At 52.7% G+C, this 19,397-nt stretch overlaps 5 protein-coding genes across 5 annotated transcripts; 3 read left to right on the top strand and 2 right to left on the bottom strand.

Moving 5' to 3' along the window:
* Positions 1-285: 285 nt before the first annotated feature.
* CC84DRAFT_1091839 (PKSKA1 protein) lies at positions 286-7,805 on the bottom strand (the record flags this gene model as incomplete). Its single annotated transcript, XM_018174415.1, has 5 exons — positions 286-1,158; positions 1,246-1,554; positions 1,634-2,481; positions 2,539-7,245; positions 7,301-7,805. 5 exons carry the CDS (start codon positions 7,803-7,805, stop codon positions 286-288), a joined length of 7,242 nt encoding a protein of 2,413 aa, XP_018035910.1.
* A 522-nt stretch (positions 7,806-8,327) lies between these two features.
* On the top strand, positions 8,328-9,257 carry CC84DRAFT_1091541 (alpha/beta-hydrolase; the record flags this gene model as incomplete). Its single annotated transcript, XM_018174404.1, has 1 exon — positions 8,328-9,257. The coding sequence occupies one exon, from the start codon at positions 8,328-8,330 to the stop codon at positions 9,255-9,257; it is 930 nt and encodes a 309-aa protein (XP_018035909.1).
* Positions 9,258-10,412: 1,155 nt separating this feature from the next.
* Positions 10,413-12,422, bottom strand: CC84DRAFT_1195956 (cytochrome P450; the record flags this gene model as incomplete). The annotated part of the gene is made up of 2 exons (XM_018181426.1): positions 10,892-12,422; positions 10,413-10,843 (listed from the first exon to the last, which is right to left on the bottom strand). The coding sequence occupies exons 1-2, from the start codon at positions 12,027-12,029 to the stop codon at positions 10,413-10,415; spliced, it is 1,569 nt and encodes a 522-aa protein (XP_018035908.1). The 5' UTR covers positions 12,030-12,422.
* A 583-nt stretch (positions 12,423-13,005) lies between these two features.
* CC84DRAFT_1216878 (aflatoxin biosynthesis ketoreductase nor-1) lies at positions 13,006-13,954 on the top strand (the record flags this gene model as incomplete). Its single annotated transcript, XM_018182844.1, has 4 exons — positions 13,006-13,048; positions 13,121-13,601; positions 13,662-13,712; positions 13,780-13,954. The coding sequence occupies 4 exons, from the start codon at positions 13,006-13,008 to the stop codon at positions 13,952-13,954; spliced, it is 750 nt and encodes a 249-aa protein (XP_018035907.1).
* A 1,018-nt stretch (positions 13,955-14,972) lies between these two features.
* On the top strand, positions 14,973-16,615 carry CC84DRAFT_1205319 (FAD-binding domain-containing protein; the record flags this gene model as incomplete). The annotated part of the gene is made up of 2 exons (XM_018181967.1): positions 14,973-15,062; positions 15,114-16,615. 2 exons carry the CDS (start codon positions 14,973-14,975, stop codon positions 16,539-16,541), a joined length of 1,518 nt encoding a protein of 505 aa, XP_018035906.1. The 3' UTR covers positions 16,542-16,615.
* Between the last annotated feature and the right edge of the window lie 2,782 nt (positions 16,616-19,397).

Here is a 19,397-nt window from a genome sequence, read left to right as displayed (position 1 = left end):
ACACCAGAAGCAACTATCATGGATCTTTCGCACACCTTCCCGAGAAGAACACCAATGACTTGAGACCAGTTTATAAGACCAGCTTATGAGTTCTATGGTGAAACCCGATCTACTGTTAAACACTGTAAAGACCACGATATGGCCATGGCATGTGCAGGCTCTCCCATAATCACAACCGTAGCATGATGAGCACACCACATGATAGATACATACGCCTAGTTGTCCACCCCAGCGCTCGTTTGGTGGAATGCAAACTTGCATCGAGACCCGCTCCGAAAGTCACGCTCAGCCGGCCGTCTCCGCAGCCAAGAGCTTCGTGAGAATCTTCTCGCAGAAGGACGTCAAAGACGTGGCAGTCATGATATCCAACGTCGTCACCAGACAGCCCAACTCCGTCCTCACCCAGTTCCGCACCTCGACAGCCGCCAGCGAGTCTGTCCCATAGACACTGATCGGTCGCTCTGGATCCATCGGCTCATCAAGCCGCAGGATGCGCATGAAGCATCCGTTGATCACATCGATCAGGGCCTTCAGTCTCGACGCGGGATCCGCAGACTCGGTGCGCAGCAAGAGAAAGAGCGCCTGGATGTCCGCGTTGGCGTTCTCGCCGCTAGACTTGAGATCCTTGGACCGCTCATTGCTGGTGAAGAGCGGGGAGAACCGCGCATCGCCCTTGAGAGCTGAGTCGTCGGGCTGCGGGAACGTCAGGCCCGTCACCATGGGGCCAAATGCGAGCTCGCGGACAGCGCCAACATCGCTTGCCAATGGCGTCTCTTGCTGCTGCAGCATAGCAAAGTAGAGGATCTTGCGCAGTTGACCTTCGTTCAGGCTCCGGAACATGCCTTTCTCTGTTGAGCTCTGGAGCTTGGCGCTCTCCGCGATGACGCCGGCATCTTCGCTGATACCCAGGTCGATTGAGCAGGCGGGCAGCCCACGGGCTTGACGCCAGGCCGCGAACGCGTCGAGGAAGACGTTGCCGGCAGCGTAGTTGGCTTGGGCGACGTGACCGATGATACCGGAAAGAGACGAGAGCATGGTGAAGGAGTCGAGCTTCAGGCCGAGGGACTCGGCTGCGTTGTGCAGGTTCCAGGTTCCGCGGATCTTGCATTGCAGGGCTTCGTGGTACTCGGTGAGTGTCATGGACTCAAAGGGGCGATCCTGAAGAACGTTGGTCAACTACTTTTCATTTTGTGGGGTACAGAGTTGTCTGCGATGTTTTTGACTGCATTAGGCATGTGGACTTACCCTTAGAACCATGGCACCCTGGATGATGCCGACGATGGGGACGGTTGTCTGCTGCATAGCCTTCGTAACAGCCTCTGCATCCGTCACATCTGCAATCAAGAGATCGATGTGGCAGCCGAGCGCTTCGAGCTGCTTGATAACCAGCCTGGATTTCTCGTCCGCGTACCCGCTACGCGACATGACAGCGAGATGCTTTGCGCCTTGCTGAGCGAGATAGATGCCAAGACCTCCGCAGAGACCACGGAGACTGCTGACAATGAGATAGCAGCCATCCGCGCGGAGACCGAGACTCTTTGGCGCTCGCCGAACCTATGTATTGACTCCAGTTAGCAATTCGATGTTCGATACGTTCCCAGTGAGAACAGCTACTGAAGCAGGGAAAATTTACCGGAACGTGGACCTCATTGTCTTGTGTCAGCACCACCTTTCCGATGTGGGTTCCAGGTCGCAGGAACTGCAAGGCAGTTGGAATATCTGTCCACGCAAACTTATGGACTGGTGTGATGGGCTTGATGGCCCCTCCTTCGACGAGTTCAAACAGCTTCGACATCAACTGGGCCACCAGCGAATCGTTCGCCTTCCCCGTGGATAGATCAATGGCTCTGAACGAACTGTTGCGGTCGAATGGAGCGAGAGGCAGGCTGTTCCTGTCCAAAACATCTCGCCTGCCAAGCTCCACCATCATACCTCCGTCAGCAAGGACTCGGAATGACTCGTCCAGCGTGTCTCCAGTCAGGGAATTGAGAATGACGTCCACGCCTCTGCCATCGGTCGCGGACAGGATCTGGTCGCCAAACTCGGTGCTGCGCGAATTGAAGATGCGGTTATCGGCCAGGCCGAACGTGGACTTGAGGAACTCTCTCTTCTCGTTCGTGCCAACAGTGGTGTACACTTCTGCACCGACGTACTGAGCTATCTGGATAGCGGCAATACCTACGCCACCAGCGGCAGAATGGATGAGGACGCTCTTACCAGCTGACAAGCTGGCATGGTCTAGGAGGGAGTGTATAGCAGTGATAAAGGCGGTCGGGATCGTCGCTGCCTTTTCGAAGTCCATGGAATCGGGAATGCGATGGACGCGAGCGGGACTGGTGTGAATGCGATTTGCGAAGCAGCCTTTGTCAAAAACAACCACCCGATCTCCAACTGACAGCCTGGATACACCCTGGGCCACCTTGGTGACTACGCCTGCGGCTTCGTGGCCAAGAGCGGTATCATCGCCAGGAGCGGAACCCACTATCACAGCGTTAGTATTAACACACGACTATATCTTGAGACGAGGGGGTCGCTTACAAGTGACGACTACATCCTTGTAGCTGATACCAGCCGCATGGATTTCAACTTCCACCATACCCTCGGGCAAAGCAGAAGACTCTGCATCCACCTCGCCAAAGTGCACGGAATCAAGATTGCCCATTTTCTCAGCTCGCGATCTGATCAAACTATCACTTTTGCGCAGGTTCATGACCTCAGTCTTTCTGTCAGCGGGGCTGGTGCTCTGACCGAAAGTGAGCGCACTGTCTCTATACACGCGACTGACGAGCACAATGCCTCCACGCTCCACGAAATCGTAATCAGTGCTTGCCCGCGGGTCGAACGTCTTTGAGGACGTCATGTCCCAGACCCGCCCAAGACATGCCGAGAGCGCATCGATAGACGTGCGGCTAGTACTGGCTTCGACATCGAGCGTGAAGAACGGCACTTGCTCCTCAGCGCGGATGGTAGCCAGAAATCCGACAGCAGCAGCACGCGTGGGGTCGGCGCTGCGGCTCGTTACCCAGAGTAAGGGGCGTTGTACTTTCGCAAGGTGCTGGAGAAGCTCCCACTGCTTTGCGTCGATGGTCTGCATGACGGAGGAGAAGAGTTCGTCTAATACGACTACAATGCCGGTGTTAGAGGTGATGTCTTCAAAGGGGTTAGAAGCGTTCTCGAGGTGCCATTTTTGTGTGGCTAGGTCCTCGCATACTTTCGCCACCTCCTCCGAGATGGAGCCTTGAGCAGCATTGTCCAGAAGGCTGACGCGAGTCACGCTCCTTTGGCGAATTTCTGTTTCCCCGTCGATTAAGACGGCACCCCTAGTCACACGACAGATGCTCACACCGTTGCTCAGATGGATCGTCTTTCCCAGCGAGTCGATGCCTCTGAACCCGTTCGATACGATGAATCCTCCCTCACGGACAAGTGGAGCCAGACCCTGAATAAACCCATCCACGTCAACCAATTCGTCTTGGCTCGGGTTAATGATCGCGAGATCAATACTGTCCGCTCCAGTAATCGTTGCAGGCTTGGTGACATCCATGAGTAGATGAAACTGCGGCGTGATAGCCCGCGAGCTGAACCGTTCCTGGGCCTGGATTAACGTCTTAGGATCCCGGACGGCAAAGTGGTACTGCGAGCAGCCCGCGCGGACCGGGTTGTCAGTCCCATCCTCGCCCTGCTCCAGCCAGAGATTGGAGCCATCCAGGGTGCTCAGATTGACCTCCAGGACGCGGAGTTCCGGGCTCTTGTGCGCCACCAGATCAATGACTTGCTGCACAGTCCTGGAGTCTAACCAGGTCGTGCTCAGAGTCGGCTCCCCTTCTATGAGCATGTCGATGTCAGCGTCCCAGTTCACATGCATGAACTGGTGGGGCACTTTCTCCTCGTCGCTCGTTTCCATCTCCGCCCAAGCCAGGCCCTTTAGTTGGAACAACAGTGCGCCATCCTTGGGGTCGTACAGATCGACGCTGGTGCTGTAGTTGCGCGCATTCCCGGCGTCTCCGGCACCCAGGTAGTGTGCAGACGCGTAGGCAATGCCCTCGCTCGCAGCGCGCAACTTACGCGCACTTCCGGATTCAATGATCATGCTCTCAATAGCCTTAGGCACGAGCGCTGGGTCACCCGCCTGAGGCAGCTGGCCCTTCCAGAGCGACGGCGTTGTAGCTTGGAAGCACCCATCCAACACACCCGGATGAAGCGGGTACCACGACTGACCCTCGGGCTGCGACGGAGGAGCCTCGAGACTAATAAGCGACCTGCTCTGACGCTGTCCCATCGTCGACTCAACCGACACATGTTTCTGAAAGGATGGTCCAAAATTGTATCCCATTTCGGCCATGGTCTTGTACCACTGCTTCGCGCTTGTAGCGAGCTCGAGCGGCTCCACAGTTTTGGTAAAGTCTTTGTAGTCGGTTTCCACGCTAACCATACCGCTGCTGTGAACGACGTCTACGTCGAGACCATCTTGCTCGGAGCACATTTGGTACTCGTACCATGATCCGGTCGAACCTCTGACGGGCGTGAGCGACAGTGAGATGGTGGTTTCCCTGTCCTCGGTGAGGACTAGAGCGCGGAGAAGCTTCACGTCGCGAAGTTTGAAGCGGTAGCGTTCAGGCTCCTTCTGGTTCCATTTGGTAACCATGGCTGTTTGGTACATGGCTTCCACAGCCATTGCGATATAAGCGGTGGCCGGGAACACAACGTCAGTGCCCAACCTGTGATCCCTCAACCACGGCAAATGCGCCAGCTTGATGTTGGCTTTGAAGATAGGCGCGTTCCATCCAACCGAGCTGATCTTCGAGCCGAGCAAGTCATGGTTAATGAATTTCTTAAACCGCCACTCCTTACTCGCACGCGTCTCGTGCCAATACCGCGTCGAGTGGTTCCACACATAGTTTGGCAGATCGACAATGACCTTCGACGTCTGTGGGCTTACCCGATTCACCTTTGCAAGACTGACCTGCTGGTCTCCTGCCAGGAACAGTTTCGCGGCCGCCTCGTACATGGGCATTGTGGAATCGGCACCTCGCTTGAGCGCAGAGGTATACTGTCCGTCTTTGTCCAAGCCCTTCTTGATCTGAGCGATCGGGCCCGCGAGGGCATTGCTGGGGCCTAATTCGATGAGGAAGTCAGCGCTGGTCTGCTTGAGCAGCTGCGCCGTCGCAGACGAGAAGCGCACGGGCGACACCATGTTCTTCTTCCAGTACGCGGCGTCGAGCTTGATATCTGGGTCGACAACCGCGCTGGTCACGGAGCTGAACATGGCAACGGGCTTGCGTGTCTTAGGGCGGGGCGTGGCTGTCTTCTGGAACAACCCGTCCTCGTGCAGCATGCCTTCATACACCTCAGCAAGCTCGGACATGTAGTCAGAGTGGTATGCGAGGTCGACGAGAAGTAGCCTGGCGAAGTGCCCGTCGGCCTGGATTCGGTCGCGCAGCTCCTCGAGCTCGGATACGAGGCCGGATAGCGTCAGACTGCTCGGGCTGTTGTAACACGCAATCTGGATCTTGTTCGCCTTTGCCTCAAGATACCCCGCGAGCGCCGCCTCATCAATGCCAACAGCGAGCATACCCACGGCCTCACCTGATTCCGTCTTTTTAGACGACTGACCACGGTAGTAGGCCACCTTAATAGCGTCGGAGTCGCTCAGGAGACCCGCAGCGTATGCCGCCGCGATTTCTCCAGAGGAGTGGCCAACAACGGCCTCGGGTGAGATACCCCAGTCTTCCAGCACGCGGAGAAGCGCAATCTGCAGCGCTGTGACTAAGGGCTGCGAGAACTCAGGCTGCCGCAGGGCCTCGACGCTGCGTTTGGCGGTCAGCTCGTCCACGAGCGACCAGGACGGTGGACTGGGTAAACTCTGGAGCACGCTGTCAAGGTACTCCACCGTGCTCCTAGCTAGGGGAAAGTCCCTGATAAGATCAGCTCCCATGGTCGGCCACTGGGCGCCCTGCCCAGTGAACACAAAGGCAACGCGAGGCGCGGTCGACGTCCGCTTGCCGCGGATCAGGGTGTCCGTGTTGATGTGCTGCGGGTTAGCACGCGTGATAGCCACCGCGCCCTGGTAGTGTCTACTTCGTCGCTCAGAGAGGGTATACGCTAGGTCTCCGAGATCAAGCGACACCAGTGGGTTCTGCAAGTGCGAGCTGAACCTCTTGATGTACTCGTCCAGTGAAGACTGGTCGTTTGCCGAGAAGAAGAGCAGAGTTGGAGTGGCTTGGGTGCCATCTTCCTGATCCTCGTCAAACTCGTCGTCATCATCGTCAAAGAAGTCAGTCGTCACTTGCTTGTATGAGGATACGTGCCGGGAAAGTCCTTGAGCATCGTTCTCGACCACGGCGTGTGCGTTGGCACCTCCGTATCCAAAGGAATTCACGCCTGCACGGCGGATATTGTCTGCGTCTACCTTTGGCCAGGGCATGGACATCCGGCTGGCTTTTATACGCAGGCCTTTCCAGTCGATGTTGGGGTTTGGTTTGAAGAAGGTCGGTGTACCTGGGATGATGCCCTTCTCCACCGCCATAGTGGCTTTCAAGAGACCCGACAGTCCGGCTGCAGGCTCCGAGTGACCAATGTTACTCTTGATCGACCCGATGATGAGCTCCTCGTTAGCTTCGCGGCTCTTGCTGAACACAGCCGCCGCGCCCCTGGCCTCGATCGGGTCACCCGCGAGCGTACCCGTGCCATGGGCTTCAAGAAATCTTGTCTTGTAAAACTCCTCCTCCTTGATACCCGCATTCTTCAGTGCCTGCCTAGTAACTGCTGCTTGCATGTCTGAGCTAGGATTCGCAATCCCGTTCGTCCTCCCCGATGCATTCACCGCCGTACCTCTAAGAATCCCTCGAATTGGATCCCCATTCCTTACCGCGTCATCCAGCCTCTTTAAAAAGAAGCAATTCACCGCCTCCGCCTTGACATACCCATCCGCAGACGCGTCGAAGCTCTTCGAGAGCCCCGAGCCGGACTGCGTCACGTGCATCATGCCGATCTCCTCGTTGTGCTCAGGGGAGAGCCACAAGTTTGCGCCGCCGACGAGGACGGCGTCGGTCTGGAAGCTGTCCAGATAGCGACAAGCTACGTCGAGCGAGACGAGGCCGGCGGAGCAGGCGGTGTCGACGGTCATGCTGGGCCCGTTTACGTTGAGGAAGTGAGAGATGCGGTTGCTGAGGAGGGCGGGTGCGAGACCGATCATGACTGATTCTGCTCGGTTTTCTGGATCGCGTGCCTGGATGGCACCATAATCTTGAGCAGGCCGTTAGCAAACTCCATCTCTAAGCAAAGTCGCGCTTATACGTACCTATGAAGTTGGTGCCCACAATCACACCAGTGTTAGTACCGCTCAGCGTCTCAATGGGCGTACCGCTGTTTTCGAGACATTCGTACGCCACCTCCAGCATCTGCCGTTGCTGCGGGTCCATAGCAATGCATTCTGTGCGGCTGATGTTGAAGAATTGGCCATCGAACAAAGCGGGATCGACGTCTTCGATGAACATGCCACCGGGAGACTTCATAGTCCGGGGCCGTCCTGGGTTGGCTTTGTCGTAATGGCCGGCCAAACTAAATCTTGATGGTGGCGGTTCGTTTTTGGCTACGCCGCCGCGTTCGAGGAGATCCCATAATGCTGTTGGGGAGGTGCTGTGCCCTGGGAGACGACATCCCATCCCCACAATCGCAACGGGTACCTGTGTCCGCTGTCTGGACGTCACATCCGCAACACCTTCGTCACTAGAGCATTTCTCGGAAATACTCGATGTAGCTACATTGTCATAGCTTTCTGAGGAAAGGCTTGATCTAGAAGTCATTTTGAAGTGTGGAAGAGATTTGGATAGAGACGTTGGTTTCCCTTTATGATTTGCGAGGATCGGAAGAGTAGATGAGAACCGTCGACGCTGCCGTTCCCTTCACTGCCATCCTAGACGTTTATTATTCACTGACAAGATGCTAGTTCCATACATCAGCCTCAAGCCAAGGAGCTTATCCGAGAGCCCATACATTACCGGCATACATGTGGGGAATGCTTATCTGTGTCCGTAACACAACTTCGCCGTTACATTTGCAGCAGGACTCAGCACCATATCGGCTTACATGCATGTGCATAGAAATAGGCTTGGCAACAGCATACAATGGGAATGCTTACAAACTCGGCTCGCTCGTAGTAGCGATCCATAACTTGGGTATCACTATCCGACGCCTCTATTCTCTCAAGTTGAGGGCTTGTTTCTCTACTTCGGTATCATTTGTGCTCCACATCGCTAGAGAGCAGTTCATTTGTCAACACAACGCCTCAACAAACACATCTCAGCGCAATGGGTTCCATGCAGAACATGCCCGTCAAGGAGGATGTCGAATTCAAAACGCTTGACGGGCTCACTCTTCGCGGATGGCTCTTCGCGGGCCCTCCGAAAGGCCCTGCCATCATCATGACCCCGGGATTCAACCTTACCAAGGATATGATTATTTTCGAAGCTGGGCAGTATCTGAACCAGGCGGGTTTCACCGTCTTGGGCTATGATCCTAGGTGTATTGGAACGAGCGACGGCATGCCACGCAACGACACCCAACCTATGAAGAACATGGAGGACTACCACGATGCCCTCACCTACCTCAAGGTGCATAGGCGAGACCTGGTCGACCCTGAGCGAATCGCATTCTGGGGCTACTCCTTCAGCGGTGCGATCGCCCTCTGTGCCGCTGCCCTTGACAAACGTGCCAAAGCCGTAATAGCCTGCGCAGCCACCACGACTTGGGAGTTCTCGAAGTGGAAGCAAGTCCTGGCCAAGGCGATGAAAGACCGCGAGTCGCAACTCGCTGGAAACCAGGGCATGTATCTCCCGCTGCTCACCGAGACTGGCGACCAACCCGCCGGGCTGGGCCAGGGCTACCAAGGCGAGGATGTCCTCGGCATCATTCAGCGGCATGCGTCTATCGAGCCGAGCTTCATCCCAAGAACGACTCTGCAGACGTACTACAACATTGCGGCGTTCCGGCCCATGGCGCTCATGCAATTTGTGGATCCTACCCCCGCTTTGCTCATGACAGGAGAAAATGATGAGATTTCGCCACCGGAGCTGCAGAGAAAGTTGATCTACGATGCCATCACGGGACCTAAGGAGTTTGTGACGATCAAGGATAGGAAACATATGGATATTTTGACGGGCAACGGGTCTTTGGAGGTTTTTGAGAAGCAGGCCGAGTTCTTGAATCGTGTCATGGTTCCGACGAAGGGCGCCAACGGTGTCAAGAAAAGGAGCTGAGTGTGGCATGGGCCGTTCGTTTGGTACTTTCTCTTCTTGTAGGTGCGATGCATAGAAGTCCACGGAACTAGTCATTCGAATTCAATATTTGTTCTACAAGCTTTTGACCTCATCATATAGTTGAGCACGTAGTCAATAACCTTTACGAGACCTTTTTCTGCGGTGTCTCCGCACGTTACCCTCTCGCAATGGCCGCATACCATAGGTAGTCTAAATTTCTAGGTCTATGCCCACCTCCCAAAGACTTACTGCTCACCTCACCGCGAAGGCGAGGCAGACGCAACGGACGAATGTACCCTGGTATACCTGAGATGACTTTCAGGCTTCTCTGAACGTGGGGTTTAGGGCGCTGTGGGACATTTGCCTCAGAGTTCGTCCTGAATCCTCATGGTCTGGCTCACACTGGCCACCTAGGAGCTGCAGGCCAATGGTAACCCCTGACATGCCCTCCCAGTCACGCACTAACCGCACTTGGGGTGCTGTGCCTTTGCGGGACTCCACCTGCATACCAGCAGTGATGTTGCATCGGGCCGAACCCATGATCCATGGAGTGTGCCCGCGTGGCGTGAAGGCAATTGTCTTACCTGCAGAGGTCCATGCTTTGGGGCTGAAATTTCCCCATGGAGAAAATGTTTGGTACCAATGGTAGGCGATGGGCTCATAAGCAGCGCCCCATGCATCGGGTATGCATGTAAGCAATCCTCTTTTGGGACATCAGGTACGCGGGACCCCAGCGCGGGTCCCTCACCTCAACAATAGCGGAGTGGGTCATATGTAGCAAAATTTGCTTTAGTCCGGCCTTACCACTACTGTTCAAGATGATGTGAGATGGGGATAGTTAAGGGTGATTCTGTCATGGACTCATGCAGTGGAAAATTTGAAGGACTCGTTATGTACTTGCATATAGGCATACGCGTTAAGGAAATTGTAAGCGAAATTGAACACAACCACTCTCAAACTTGTCTTTGGCAGACATTCTCCGCAATAAGTTGCGGTACTCGAAATGCGTTTTCAGAACGAGACATTCAAGATTACTACACATCGCGAAGGGAACAAGGCAATTCAAGCAGTAGCAAGGGTGTTTTTTTTGGACGCATTAGCGTATGCTCAAGCTATTTTTCGAGTTCTACAGTGAGCTCAAGCACTCAACAGACTTTACTTGCTGACCGTGACTCTGACACCTCTGCTTTCCCGGTGTGGCATCGGCGCCACCATGTCCAGAGCGAACTCCACATCAGATCGATCGGTCTCAAACAGATGGAAGTCATGACGACGCATCATGACAGCGAGCCCCACATAGACCTCCATGTAAGCCAGATGCATCGCAACACATATCCTAGAGCCAGCACCAAAAGTGGTGAGGTAGTTGGTCAGAGGTTGACGCCCGTTGGGCCCTTTCGGATTACCTAGCCATCGCTCTGGACGAAAAACAAGGGGCTCTGGGAACACTTCCGCATTGGTGTGCATATGGAAAGAGTCCATACCGACTGCTGTGCCAGGTGGGATAACCCATTGTCTGTATTGCATGGCGTGCAGTCTGTTGATCCTTGGGCTACGTTGGGTCGTACCATAGCTCAAGCGTAGACCTGTCACTATTAGTATCTATGCTTCCATGCAGTCGTCTGATGACTCACTCTCATTGATGACAGCAGTCAAATAGGGAAGCTTCTCAAGCTCGACCCATGTTGGAATGATGGAAGCATCGGGTATGGCCTCTGTCAGCTCTGCCTTGAGACGGGCCTCAATAGCAGGCTTCTCTAGACAATGGAAAATAGCGAAGGTAATGGTCGCCTTCACTGTCTCCACACCCGCAGTGGTCAAGGCCATCGCCTCTTGCGACAGGCGGTCAAACGAGAGCTCATTGGTTGGAAGCTTGGATGCGAGCATTTCGTCAAAGATGGTATCATGGTCTGAGTCTCTAAAGTCCTTCGTACCGACGGAAGCCTTGTTCATTCCCGAAAGTATCTCTGCGACCTGCCGGTTGATGCTGACTCGAAGATCCAGGATCGGCTTGATGGCAGGTACAAGAATACCGATGAAGCTGTTTGGGAGCAGCTCAATCCAAGCTAGTAGAAACCTGAAATGCGCATTCCAGTGGCTCAGCCAAATGTTGTTTATGATGGTGACCACAAGTGGTGCCTTGAATTCAGGTGCCTCAGTACAGTTGGTGCAGCGACGAAAGCACACTTCCGTGACTATGTCAACCGCCAGGGCCGAAAACATTTCGCCGACGTCGAGAACACGATTGGACCCAGCATATTCTTTGGAGACACGTTGCGAGACTCGCTCCAGGAGTTGATTGACTCTGCCCTGAGTTTCGCGTAACCGCTGGCGAGAGAAGAAACCAGCCATTGCTTGCCTTCTTGAGCGGTGCAGTTCCGCCTGGGGAGTACTGAAGATGGCATCAGGAAGGCCGAAACGGTGCTGTAGCTTTTCTTGCTTGTCTATAGGCCTGGTTGCGCTATTGTTGCAGTAAACTTCCTGCCAGTATTCTGGGTCGTCGATGTGAAGCTCGTCTGGGGCGATCCGCACGATTGGCCCATACTCCTCGTGCATTCGCTTGATCTCCATCGGAAACTGGCCCCCATGGCGCTTAGCGACAAGGTCGAAGTACTTTGAATACCAACTTGTGGCGGCTGCAAGTTTTGGTCCGGGGAATTTTGAAAGAGGGCTAAAGTACAGCCGATACACGACAACACAGAGAGTGTATAGCGCAACCAACGCAAGCACAGCTTCTGAGAGGGTGGCAGCCCCTGATGTTGGGAGGGCCATCTTTGACGGAACGGAGGCAGACAGTAGTCTAGATTGCAAGGAGCGATAGAAGGAAGACACTGAGTGTTATTTGCAAACTCAGCAGTACAGTGAGGCGCGATTCTGGGTGATCACATACATCGCATGAGCTTTTCTGGATCACCAGAAACGGTTACTGAGGTCAATGGCAGACCATTTCGGTACTGGGCTGAACTGTCTCACCGGAGCTATAGCAAGCGCATCTCGCGAACAACGCTGAGAATCTAAAATGCAGATAATCAATGTCGCATACCTTGCTTACATGCCCGAGCTCACGGTTTCTATGGCTTAGGCGCAGTAATGGTATCGGCTGGTCTACAGATCTACATGTAACTGTAAAATGACAGGTAGTACCTAGATACGTAACATCTTGACATTATCGACTGTTGATGCTGATCCCTGGTGCAAGTGCATGGTGGCGTGTTATTCCCGAAGAGAAGGGTCAATCCGACGGATTATGCAGTCATGTTTGGCACTTGCATGCGAGACATTGTTGCCTGGACAGGACCTTAGAACCTTGATCCTGGTTCATCTGTGAATGGGCTCGTCATCATTTGATACGGTCATACCCATGTTTCCCCTCGCGGGAAAGCGACCGAGTTTCGCAAGCAAACTTTGTGTTGTATGATGCGGCTCTGGACGCCCCCACGTGCATCGCTTAGGCGCATCAACACCTGCGTTAAGCTAATTCCGATTTGTCCCAAAGGACTTCTCTTGTGGCACCTGCTCAGAAAGACAAAGGCGCCTCTTTCCAAACGTCCGGGACTGCCAAGAACAACAAATAATTGGATTAGCAATCTCGCGACTGCCTTACACCGAGCGATTCCGAAGCCTTGGCATATTTTTGCACTTCTCGCCTCTAATGAAATTGCACATAAAGTGCACAATGCTCGCTTCTTGGTCCTTATAAGTCCAGCTATCCAAAATCCAAAGAAGATTAATCAACTGAAACCAAATCATGGCTCCTTCGACCGTAGTTCTCATCACTGGCGCCGGCAGAGGTATGTTCTGGCTTGCTTCGGGAATGAACCCAGTGCGCTGTTCTCACTGTCCTAATAACCTCTGAAATGCAGGCATTGGGAAGGCACTAACAGCCGCCTATCTCTCGTATCCGGATCATGTTGTCATAGCGACCGTTCGCGACCCTAAGGCTCCGAAAGCTCAGGAACTCAAGGGCTTATCCGTGGGAAGCGGCTCGCGCTTACTGGTCGTCGGCATCGAGAACACAAACCCTGAGGACCCGAAGCAGGCCGTCGAGACCATTGAGGCTGCTGGAGTCGATCATATCGATGTTGTCATCGCCAATTCTGGCATCTCCATTGGCGCCGCTCCTCTCGAATTGGCCGACCCCAAAGCCTTCACCGAGAGCTTCAACGTCAATGTCTTGTCAGGCGTTGTGCTGTACCAGGCAGTGAGCAAACTGCTCACAAATTCAAGCGCCCCAAAGTGGATCTCCGTCTCAAGTCGCGGCGGTTCCACCTCTGCTCCACTGCCTTGGTACCCGTACGCGGCTGCGTACTGTATGTCGAAGGCTGCACAAAACTGGTTCACACAGTAAGATGAAACCAACAGACCTCATTTCAGCGTCAAAGTATGAGCTAATATGGTTCGAAGAACCCTCCATGTTGCAAACGCATCTCTTACTGCTTTTGCAATCCACCCGGGGTAAGTCGTTCAATAGGGTGGAAGTATTTGGCGAAAAATCAAGATCAGCGCTAAAATGAACTCACAGATTCGTTCTGACAGATATGGGAATTGCGGCTGCTACTGGCGCTGGCATCGCATTGCCCGAGACTTCGGGCGATGAGAGTGCCGGCAAGATCATCGAGGTGATCAAATCGGCAACGCGGGAGAATACTTCGGGCAAATTCCTCGACGTCGACACCCGTGAAGAGATCCCCTGGTGATGATCGGTGAGCCTTTCGACGGTTGACCATGCATAAAGTCACGTACGCCAGAATTTGAGTCTGATGTCTAGACGCCAGCGATTAGCTTAGCCAAAATAAAAAAAATGCGGTCCTGCAACTCTTACCTTCCTCTTTAGCAGAAATGTCCACTAATCTTAATTCTCTCTGTGTGCCTCCTCGGCTTCGTGTTTCGTATTGGGCCGCTCTTGTGGCAAATCCGTCATCGGCCCTGACATTAGCTCACTATTTGAAGCCCTATCATTGTACGCGACGCTTTCTTCAGCCAACCCGTACTTGGGTCAGGAATATGTGGGTCCCCTGTCGGCTTTTTCCCAGGCGACCGTGGCGTGGATGATTTGACATGATCTTGCTTCGTATGGTGTCAGAATGGGAGATTCACTCATCGGGAATCAGGCTTTCTTTCGAGGACTTTTGGTGAATAAATGAGTCACGTGTTTATCCCATTCTTACAAGAACGATATTCCTCGGCTCGCTTATACCTACAACACACTAGACATGGGACCCAAGATAGCTCCACGTGGCCCTCGCCATCGGGCATGGACACTGTGTCCGAACAGGTAAGATGGAATGATCTGGAAGGGCTGAAGGATGACGGGCTTAGGGAAGGATCAGTTGAAACAACGCGAAAGCCTCAGCCGAACTTGAGTGCTTACTTTTGTCTAATACGACCTCAGTACGGATCATGTCTCCGTTCTCCAGGCAGGGGGCCCATAAGCACACCCAGGCGCCACTTTTCGGTAAGCAAGGGGGCTTCGGAGTGTCTGTGCTATCGTAATTGAGTCCTGAGAAGCACACCTCTAGATTTTCTGAGTGGCTTTATGCTATACCGAAGGAACATGGCCGTGCTCAGCTGGAGACGCCACTAATATTACAGGAGGACCACACCACTTATAAAGCGGTACCGTGTAGTCAATATATCTCGTCTGTACCATAGGCGCGGCTTCTCTCACAAAAGTAAAGTGTACAGTCTCCATATCTTTGAAACGGAGCGATCAACATGGTTGTTGCAACTTTTGGAACTCTCAGTCTAGTACTTAGCGGGATAACACTGGCAACTAAGAGTCCTCTACATGCACGAGACGACGCAGTAGGTCCACTTACATCCCAGTCACATACATGCTGCTGACTTAACCTTCAGTGTGCAGCTCTAGCTACTGTATTGCCACAAGATGTTGCCCTGCCAAGCACCACAGCTTTCACTCAATCGAGCTCTTACTGGTCTCAACAGCAGCTCGAGACCCAACCGCAGTGCTTTGTGACCCCCAAGAGTACCAAAGACGTGTCGACCATAATGGAAGTCTTGACAAAAGGAAATTTTCCGTTCACGGTGAAGGGTGGCGGCCATATTCCATTCGCCGGTGGTTCCAGTATCGAAAATGGTGTGACGATCGACATGGTGCACCTCAACGACATCAAGGTTTCTTCTGATCAACAGACTGTATCCATCGGTCCAGGAAACCGCTGGATTAATGTTACTGAGACTCTCGATCCCCTTGGCCTTTCCGTCGTGGGAGGGCGCGACATGAATGTTGGCGTCAGTGGATTGCTCCTTGGTGGGGGAATCTCGTACTTTTCGGGACAGTACGGATGGGCTTGCGATAACGTACGTCGTTACGAAGTCGTACTCGCGTCAGGCCGTGTTGTCTATGCGTCCCCAAGCGAAAACAAAGACCTGTACTGGGCCTTGCGGGGAGGGGGTGGCTTGAACTTCGGTATTGTGACGAGGTTCGAAATTGTCGCCTTCAAGCAAGGGAAAATCTGGGAGAACGCCTTGAGCTTCCCTGGCAGTTCAAATGCGACGGTCATCAATGCTTTCCAAAACCTTACAGCTCGTGGGTTCCCTGCGGATAAAGCCGCGTCTGGCTTCGTTGGCATAAACTATCATGGCTCCACCGGTGGATACTCAACCGACGTAGGCCTTCTACACGCCACAGTACCTTCCACTGGAGAGGGTTTACCTGCAGTTTTCAGACCATTCCAAAGAATCCCATCGGCAACTGCCAACTCCACCGTCACAGCTGATGTCTCAACCTTTCTCAAAAATTTCGCTACGCCATATGGCCGTCGATGGACATGGGGCAATGTCGTCGTCTCTGCTTCTTTCTCAAACAAGTTTCTTGCCGAAATCTTGTCTCTCTATGAAACTCGCAATGTTGGCCTGTTCAAAACGCAGGGAGAAGATGACATTACCCCTACTGCACTTTTCCAGCCTATTCCATTGAACGTTCTGGAAGCAATGCAAAAGAATGGCGGAAACGCAATGGGACTGAAGCCTTCGAACGGACCGTTGGTCTTGATATCTTTTCCCATGTCCTGGGCAAATCCGCAGAATGATGATCTCGCCTATGGCGCCACGCGTAAATTGATCGCCGACGTCGAAGAAAAGGCTAAGAAGTACAAGGTATACACGCCGTTCGTGTATTTGAATTACGCGGACGCCAAGCAGGAGGTGCAGAAGGGCTACGGGAAGGAGAACTATGAGAGACTCCAGAAGATTGCACGAAAATACGATCCACAAGGCAAGTTGGCACGGCTATGGAAGGGCTACTTCAAGCTTGACAGGTGAGCTCGTTCTTGAAGATCGACTAGGTGTGGAAGTCGTGGTGATGATTTTACGTATGTATGTTGCGCAATAGAGACATGCTTTTATTAAGGAATTTTGTACTGTTTCGACTCTGAAAATCGGGTCTTGCATCCCTCACAGCAAAGAATGGACATCTGGGATTCGATTGGTAGCTCGAACGCATGATACTGCATTTGTGAGACTTGGCTAATTGCCGCACCCTCAGGGAAGGATGCCGGTATCATGCATGGCAACGGATAACGCTATGGACGAATCGGCTCTACACTACATGTACGACGCGAAGGTTTTGAAATCAAGTAAATGGTGCTGACGCTATCTTAATTGGACGGGGATCGTCAGCGGCTGAGGCGCACGGAATGGTGAGATTCCCCCACGCCATTCGCTATCCGGACTCAACGTTGCAATCCATCGGGTAATAAACTCGACACAAGCAAGCTGAGGTCTTATTGCTATGGCAGACCACCGACAGACGAAGCGGTGTATAGCCTCCCAGTAAGATCATGTTTTCGACTTAAATTGGAAGAACTTGTGATTACTTACGAAAAGAAAAGTGGACGCCGGACGCATGTAAAGCTGAATGTTAGGCTCCAATGTAGCGAGCTCAGAGCCATTCATGCCTAGCCGCTACGACCACAAACAGAAAAAACTTCGTGCGTGAGCTAGCATATTAAACTCGCAGTATGCGGCTCGGCTCGCCTTGAGATTATTTTTTCTAGGCAGGAAGCGTAAGGATGTACGGCGCTATCTTTGCCACGGCTCTAGTCACGACCTTCCGGATTTAAATGCTGATTCGTGTCATGCGATGTCCTACCCAAAATTTCGGGAAGATAGTGTGCTGCGTAACGACTTAATAGCTTAATGATAAGGAAACAATAATGGGAGATTTTTACATTTTGGAACACCTTAAATAAATAATCGAGGCAGAAATTGTAGTATCTCAGCCGCCATTCTATATCACTCAGATGTGTCTTGCTACATATACGGCGGGTTTTTCTCCTCGATCTGTTCGTATCGAAACCGAGATCGTAAAATACATCATGCGACGGACATGACAGACGTTGAAGCCCGAGATGCAATGTAGGTGTAAGCTTACTCGTGGACAAATAGGAAAGTCCGCTGTACCACCTTGGCTGTAGCTGAAACCCATAGCATCGTCCGGGAACTGACGTGCTTTACGAAGAGCCCAGCATACTTGCCGACTTAAGCGACCAGCCCCCGCGCGGTATGTCTTACGGCAATAGCATGCATTGCAGCCACCAACAAATTGTATTCTACACTAGTAACCAGTCAACAGAAAAAAACATGCTGGATCGAGAAAATAGCAACATTGTTGGTGTGGAACATAAACGTACAGTTTCTGCGCAAAGAAGACTTCAAAATCGTGTTGCTCAGCAAAGGTTTCGAGGTAAAATTACTTCCTGGCCCTCAACCTGCTAATTGTGGTCAAAGGAAAAGGATCTGACATGTTTTGTAGAGCGGCAGAAAGCCAACACCGCTACAAACGCAGACCAGCCTGCATCCGCAGCTTCCAACGATCTTGATACCGTGCGAAACGCCGAGGACTTATACTGCCAACGAGACACTGCATTCTCCCACAATACAGACCAACCGGTCTCTCCGTCGCTGGGTTTAAATCAAGCGCCAGTCCAATGGCAATTACCGTCTACCTTTTCGGTAGCTCCATCGCCTCAAATACCACATAACTTTGATACGATGCTGGACGGTGGTATGACACCAAACCCTTCGTATCTAGATGTTTCATATGAAAGTCTATTCGGCCCAACAGACATCGAGTCGAGCGGACAATACTTCCAACAGCAACTGGCGTTTCTGGCAGAATCGAACGACAACGCCTTATCGAGAACCCAACAAGTGGTACCGAGTGAGATCCCCACTCCTCCTGCTATAACGACGCCTTCTTCAGCATCTGCATCTCCAGTTTACCGTTCCTCTATCAGCTCCTATCATCCAAATGGAAGCTCAACCGCCAGTTCCACTTCTAGCATGGGACAACTGTTCGCAGCACTGCCATCAAGCGGCTGCTACAAATCTTCGCAAATGCGATCCCCCCTGCTTCATGTGGCGATAGGTACACGGAAAAAGTCAATGGTGCGTTTGTTGCTCCGTCGTGGAGTATCTAGCATCAATGAGCAGGACCATAATGGCCGCGCGGCCCTTCACATCGCCGCGGAGTCTGGCGATGAAGAAATAGTAGAAATTCTCATGAAGCACGGAGCAAATACCAAGCTTCTGGACAAGCAGGGGCTGGATGCCCTGCACTACGCAGTGGAGCAGGGACATGAGAGTGTTGTGGAAATGCTGTTGGACGGCATAAGAGAATAGACGTTCTCTTATGGCAAGAGAAGCACTATAAGCTGTCGAAAATCTACTTCAGCATCCTTGTCACAGGCATTGTGGAACTTTGTTCGTGTAAGATATATCGTATGCGAACCCTTTTCGCTTATAGGTTGTGGCTATCGCGGTCACAAGCGGGGTCCTTGAGATCCTTGCCTACGCTCGCGATGTCTATGGCTACAGCCTTAGGGTATGAATGTGCGCAGGTGGGCACAACAGAGTTGATAGAAAAATAAGCAACAAGACTGAGACGGGACCTCCAACGGATGCAATTCGTTGCTGAAGAAAGGAAATTCAACCCAGAAGCTCGAGTCGAAAGGTCGCGTTCTCAATCGCTCGAACATGTCGCACAGCTCATCGCCGTAGGTTGGATGATAGATTACAGGCTTGATAGTCCCTTTGATTGAAGAGGTCACCATCCAAGTATAGAATAGTCTCACAATTAATAAGGTGTGACAATTAGATTCGTTTACAATGTCTGTA

Source organism: Paraphaeosphaeria sporulosa, assembly GCF_001642045.1.
Source record: "Paraphaeosphaeria sporulosa strain AP3s5-JAC2a unplaced genomic scaffold CC84scaffold_5, whole genome shotgun sequence".
In the NCBI taxonomy this organism is placed as follows: Eukaryota; Fungi; Ascomycota; class Dothideomycetes; order Pleosporales; family Didymosphaeriaceae; genus Paraphaeosphaeria; species Paraphaeosphaeria sporulosa.
The sequence above is the reverse complement of the archived record's forward strand: the minus strand, read 5'-3'. Positions and strand labels throughout refer to the sequence as shown.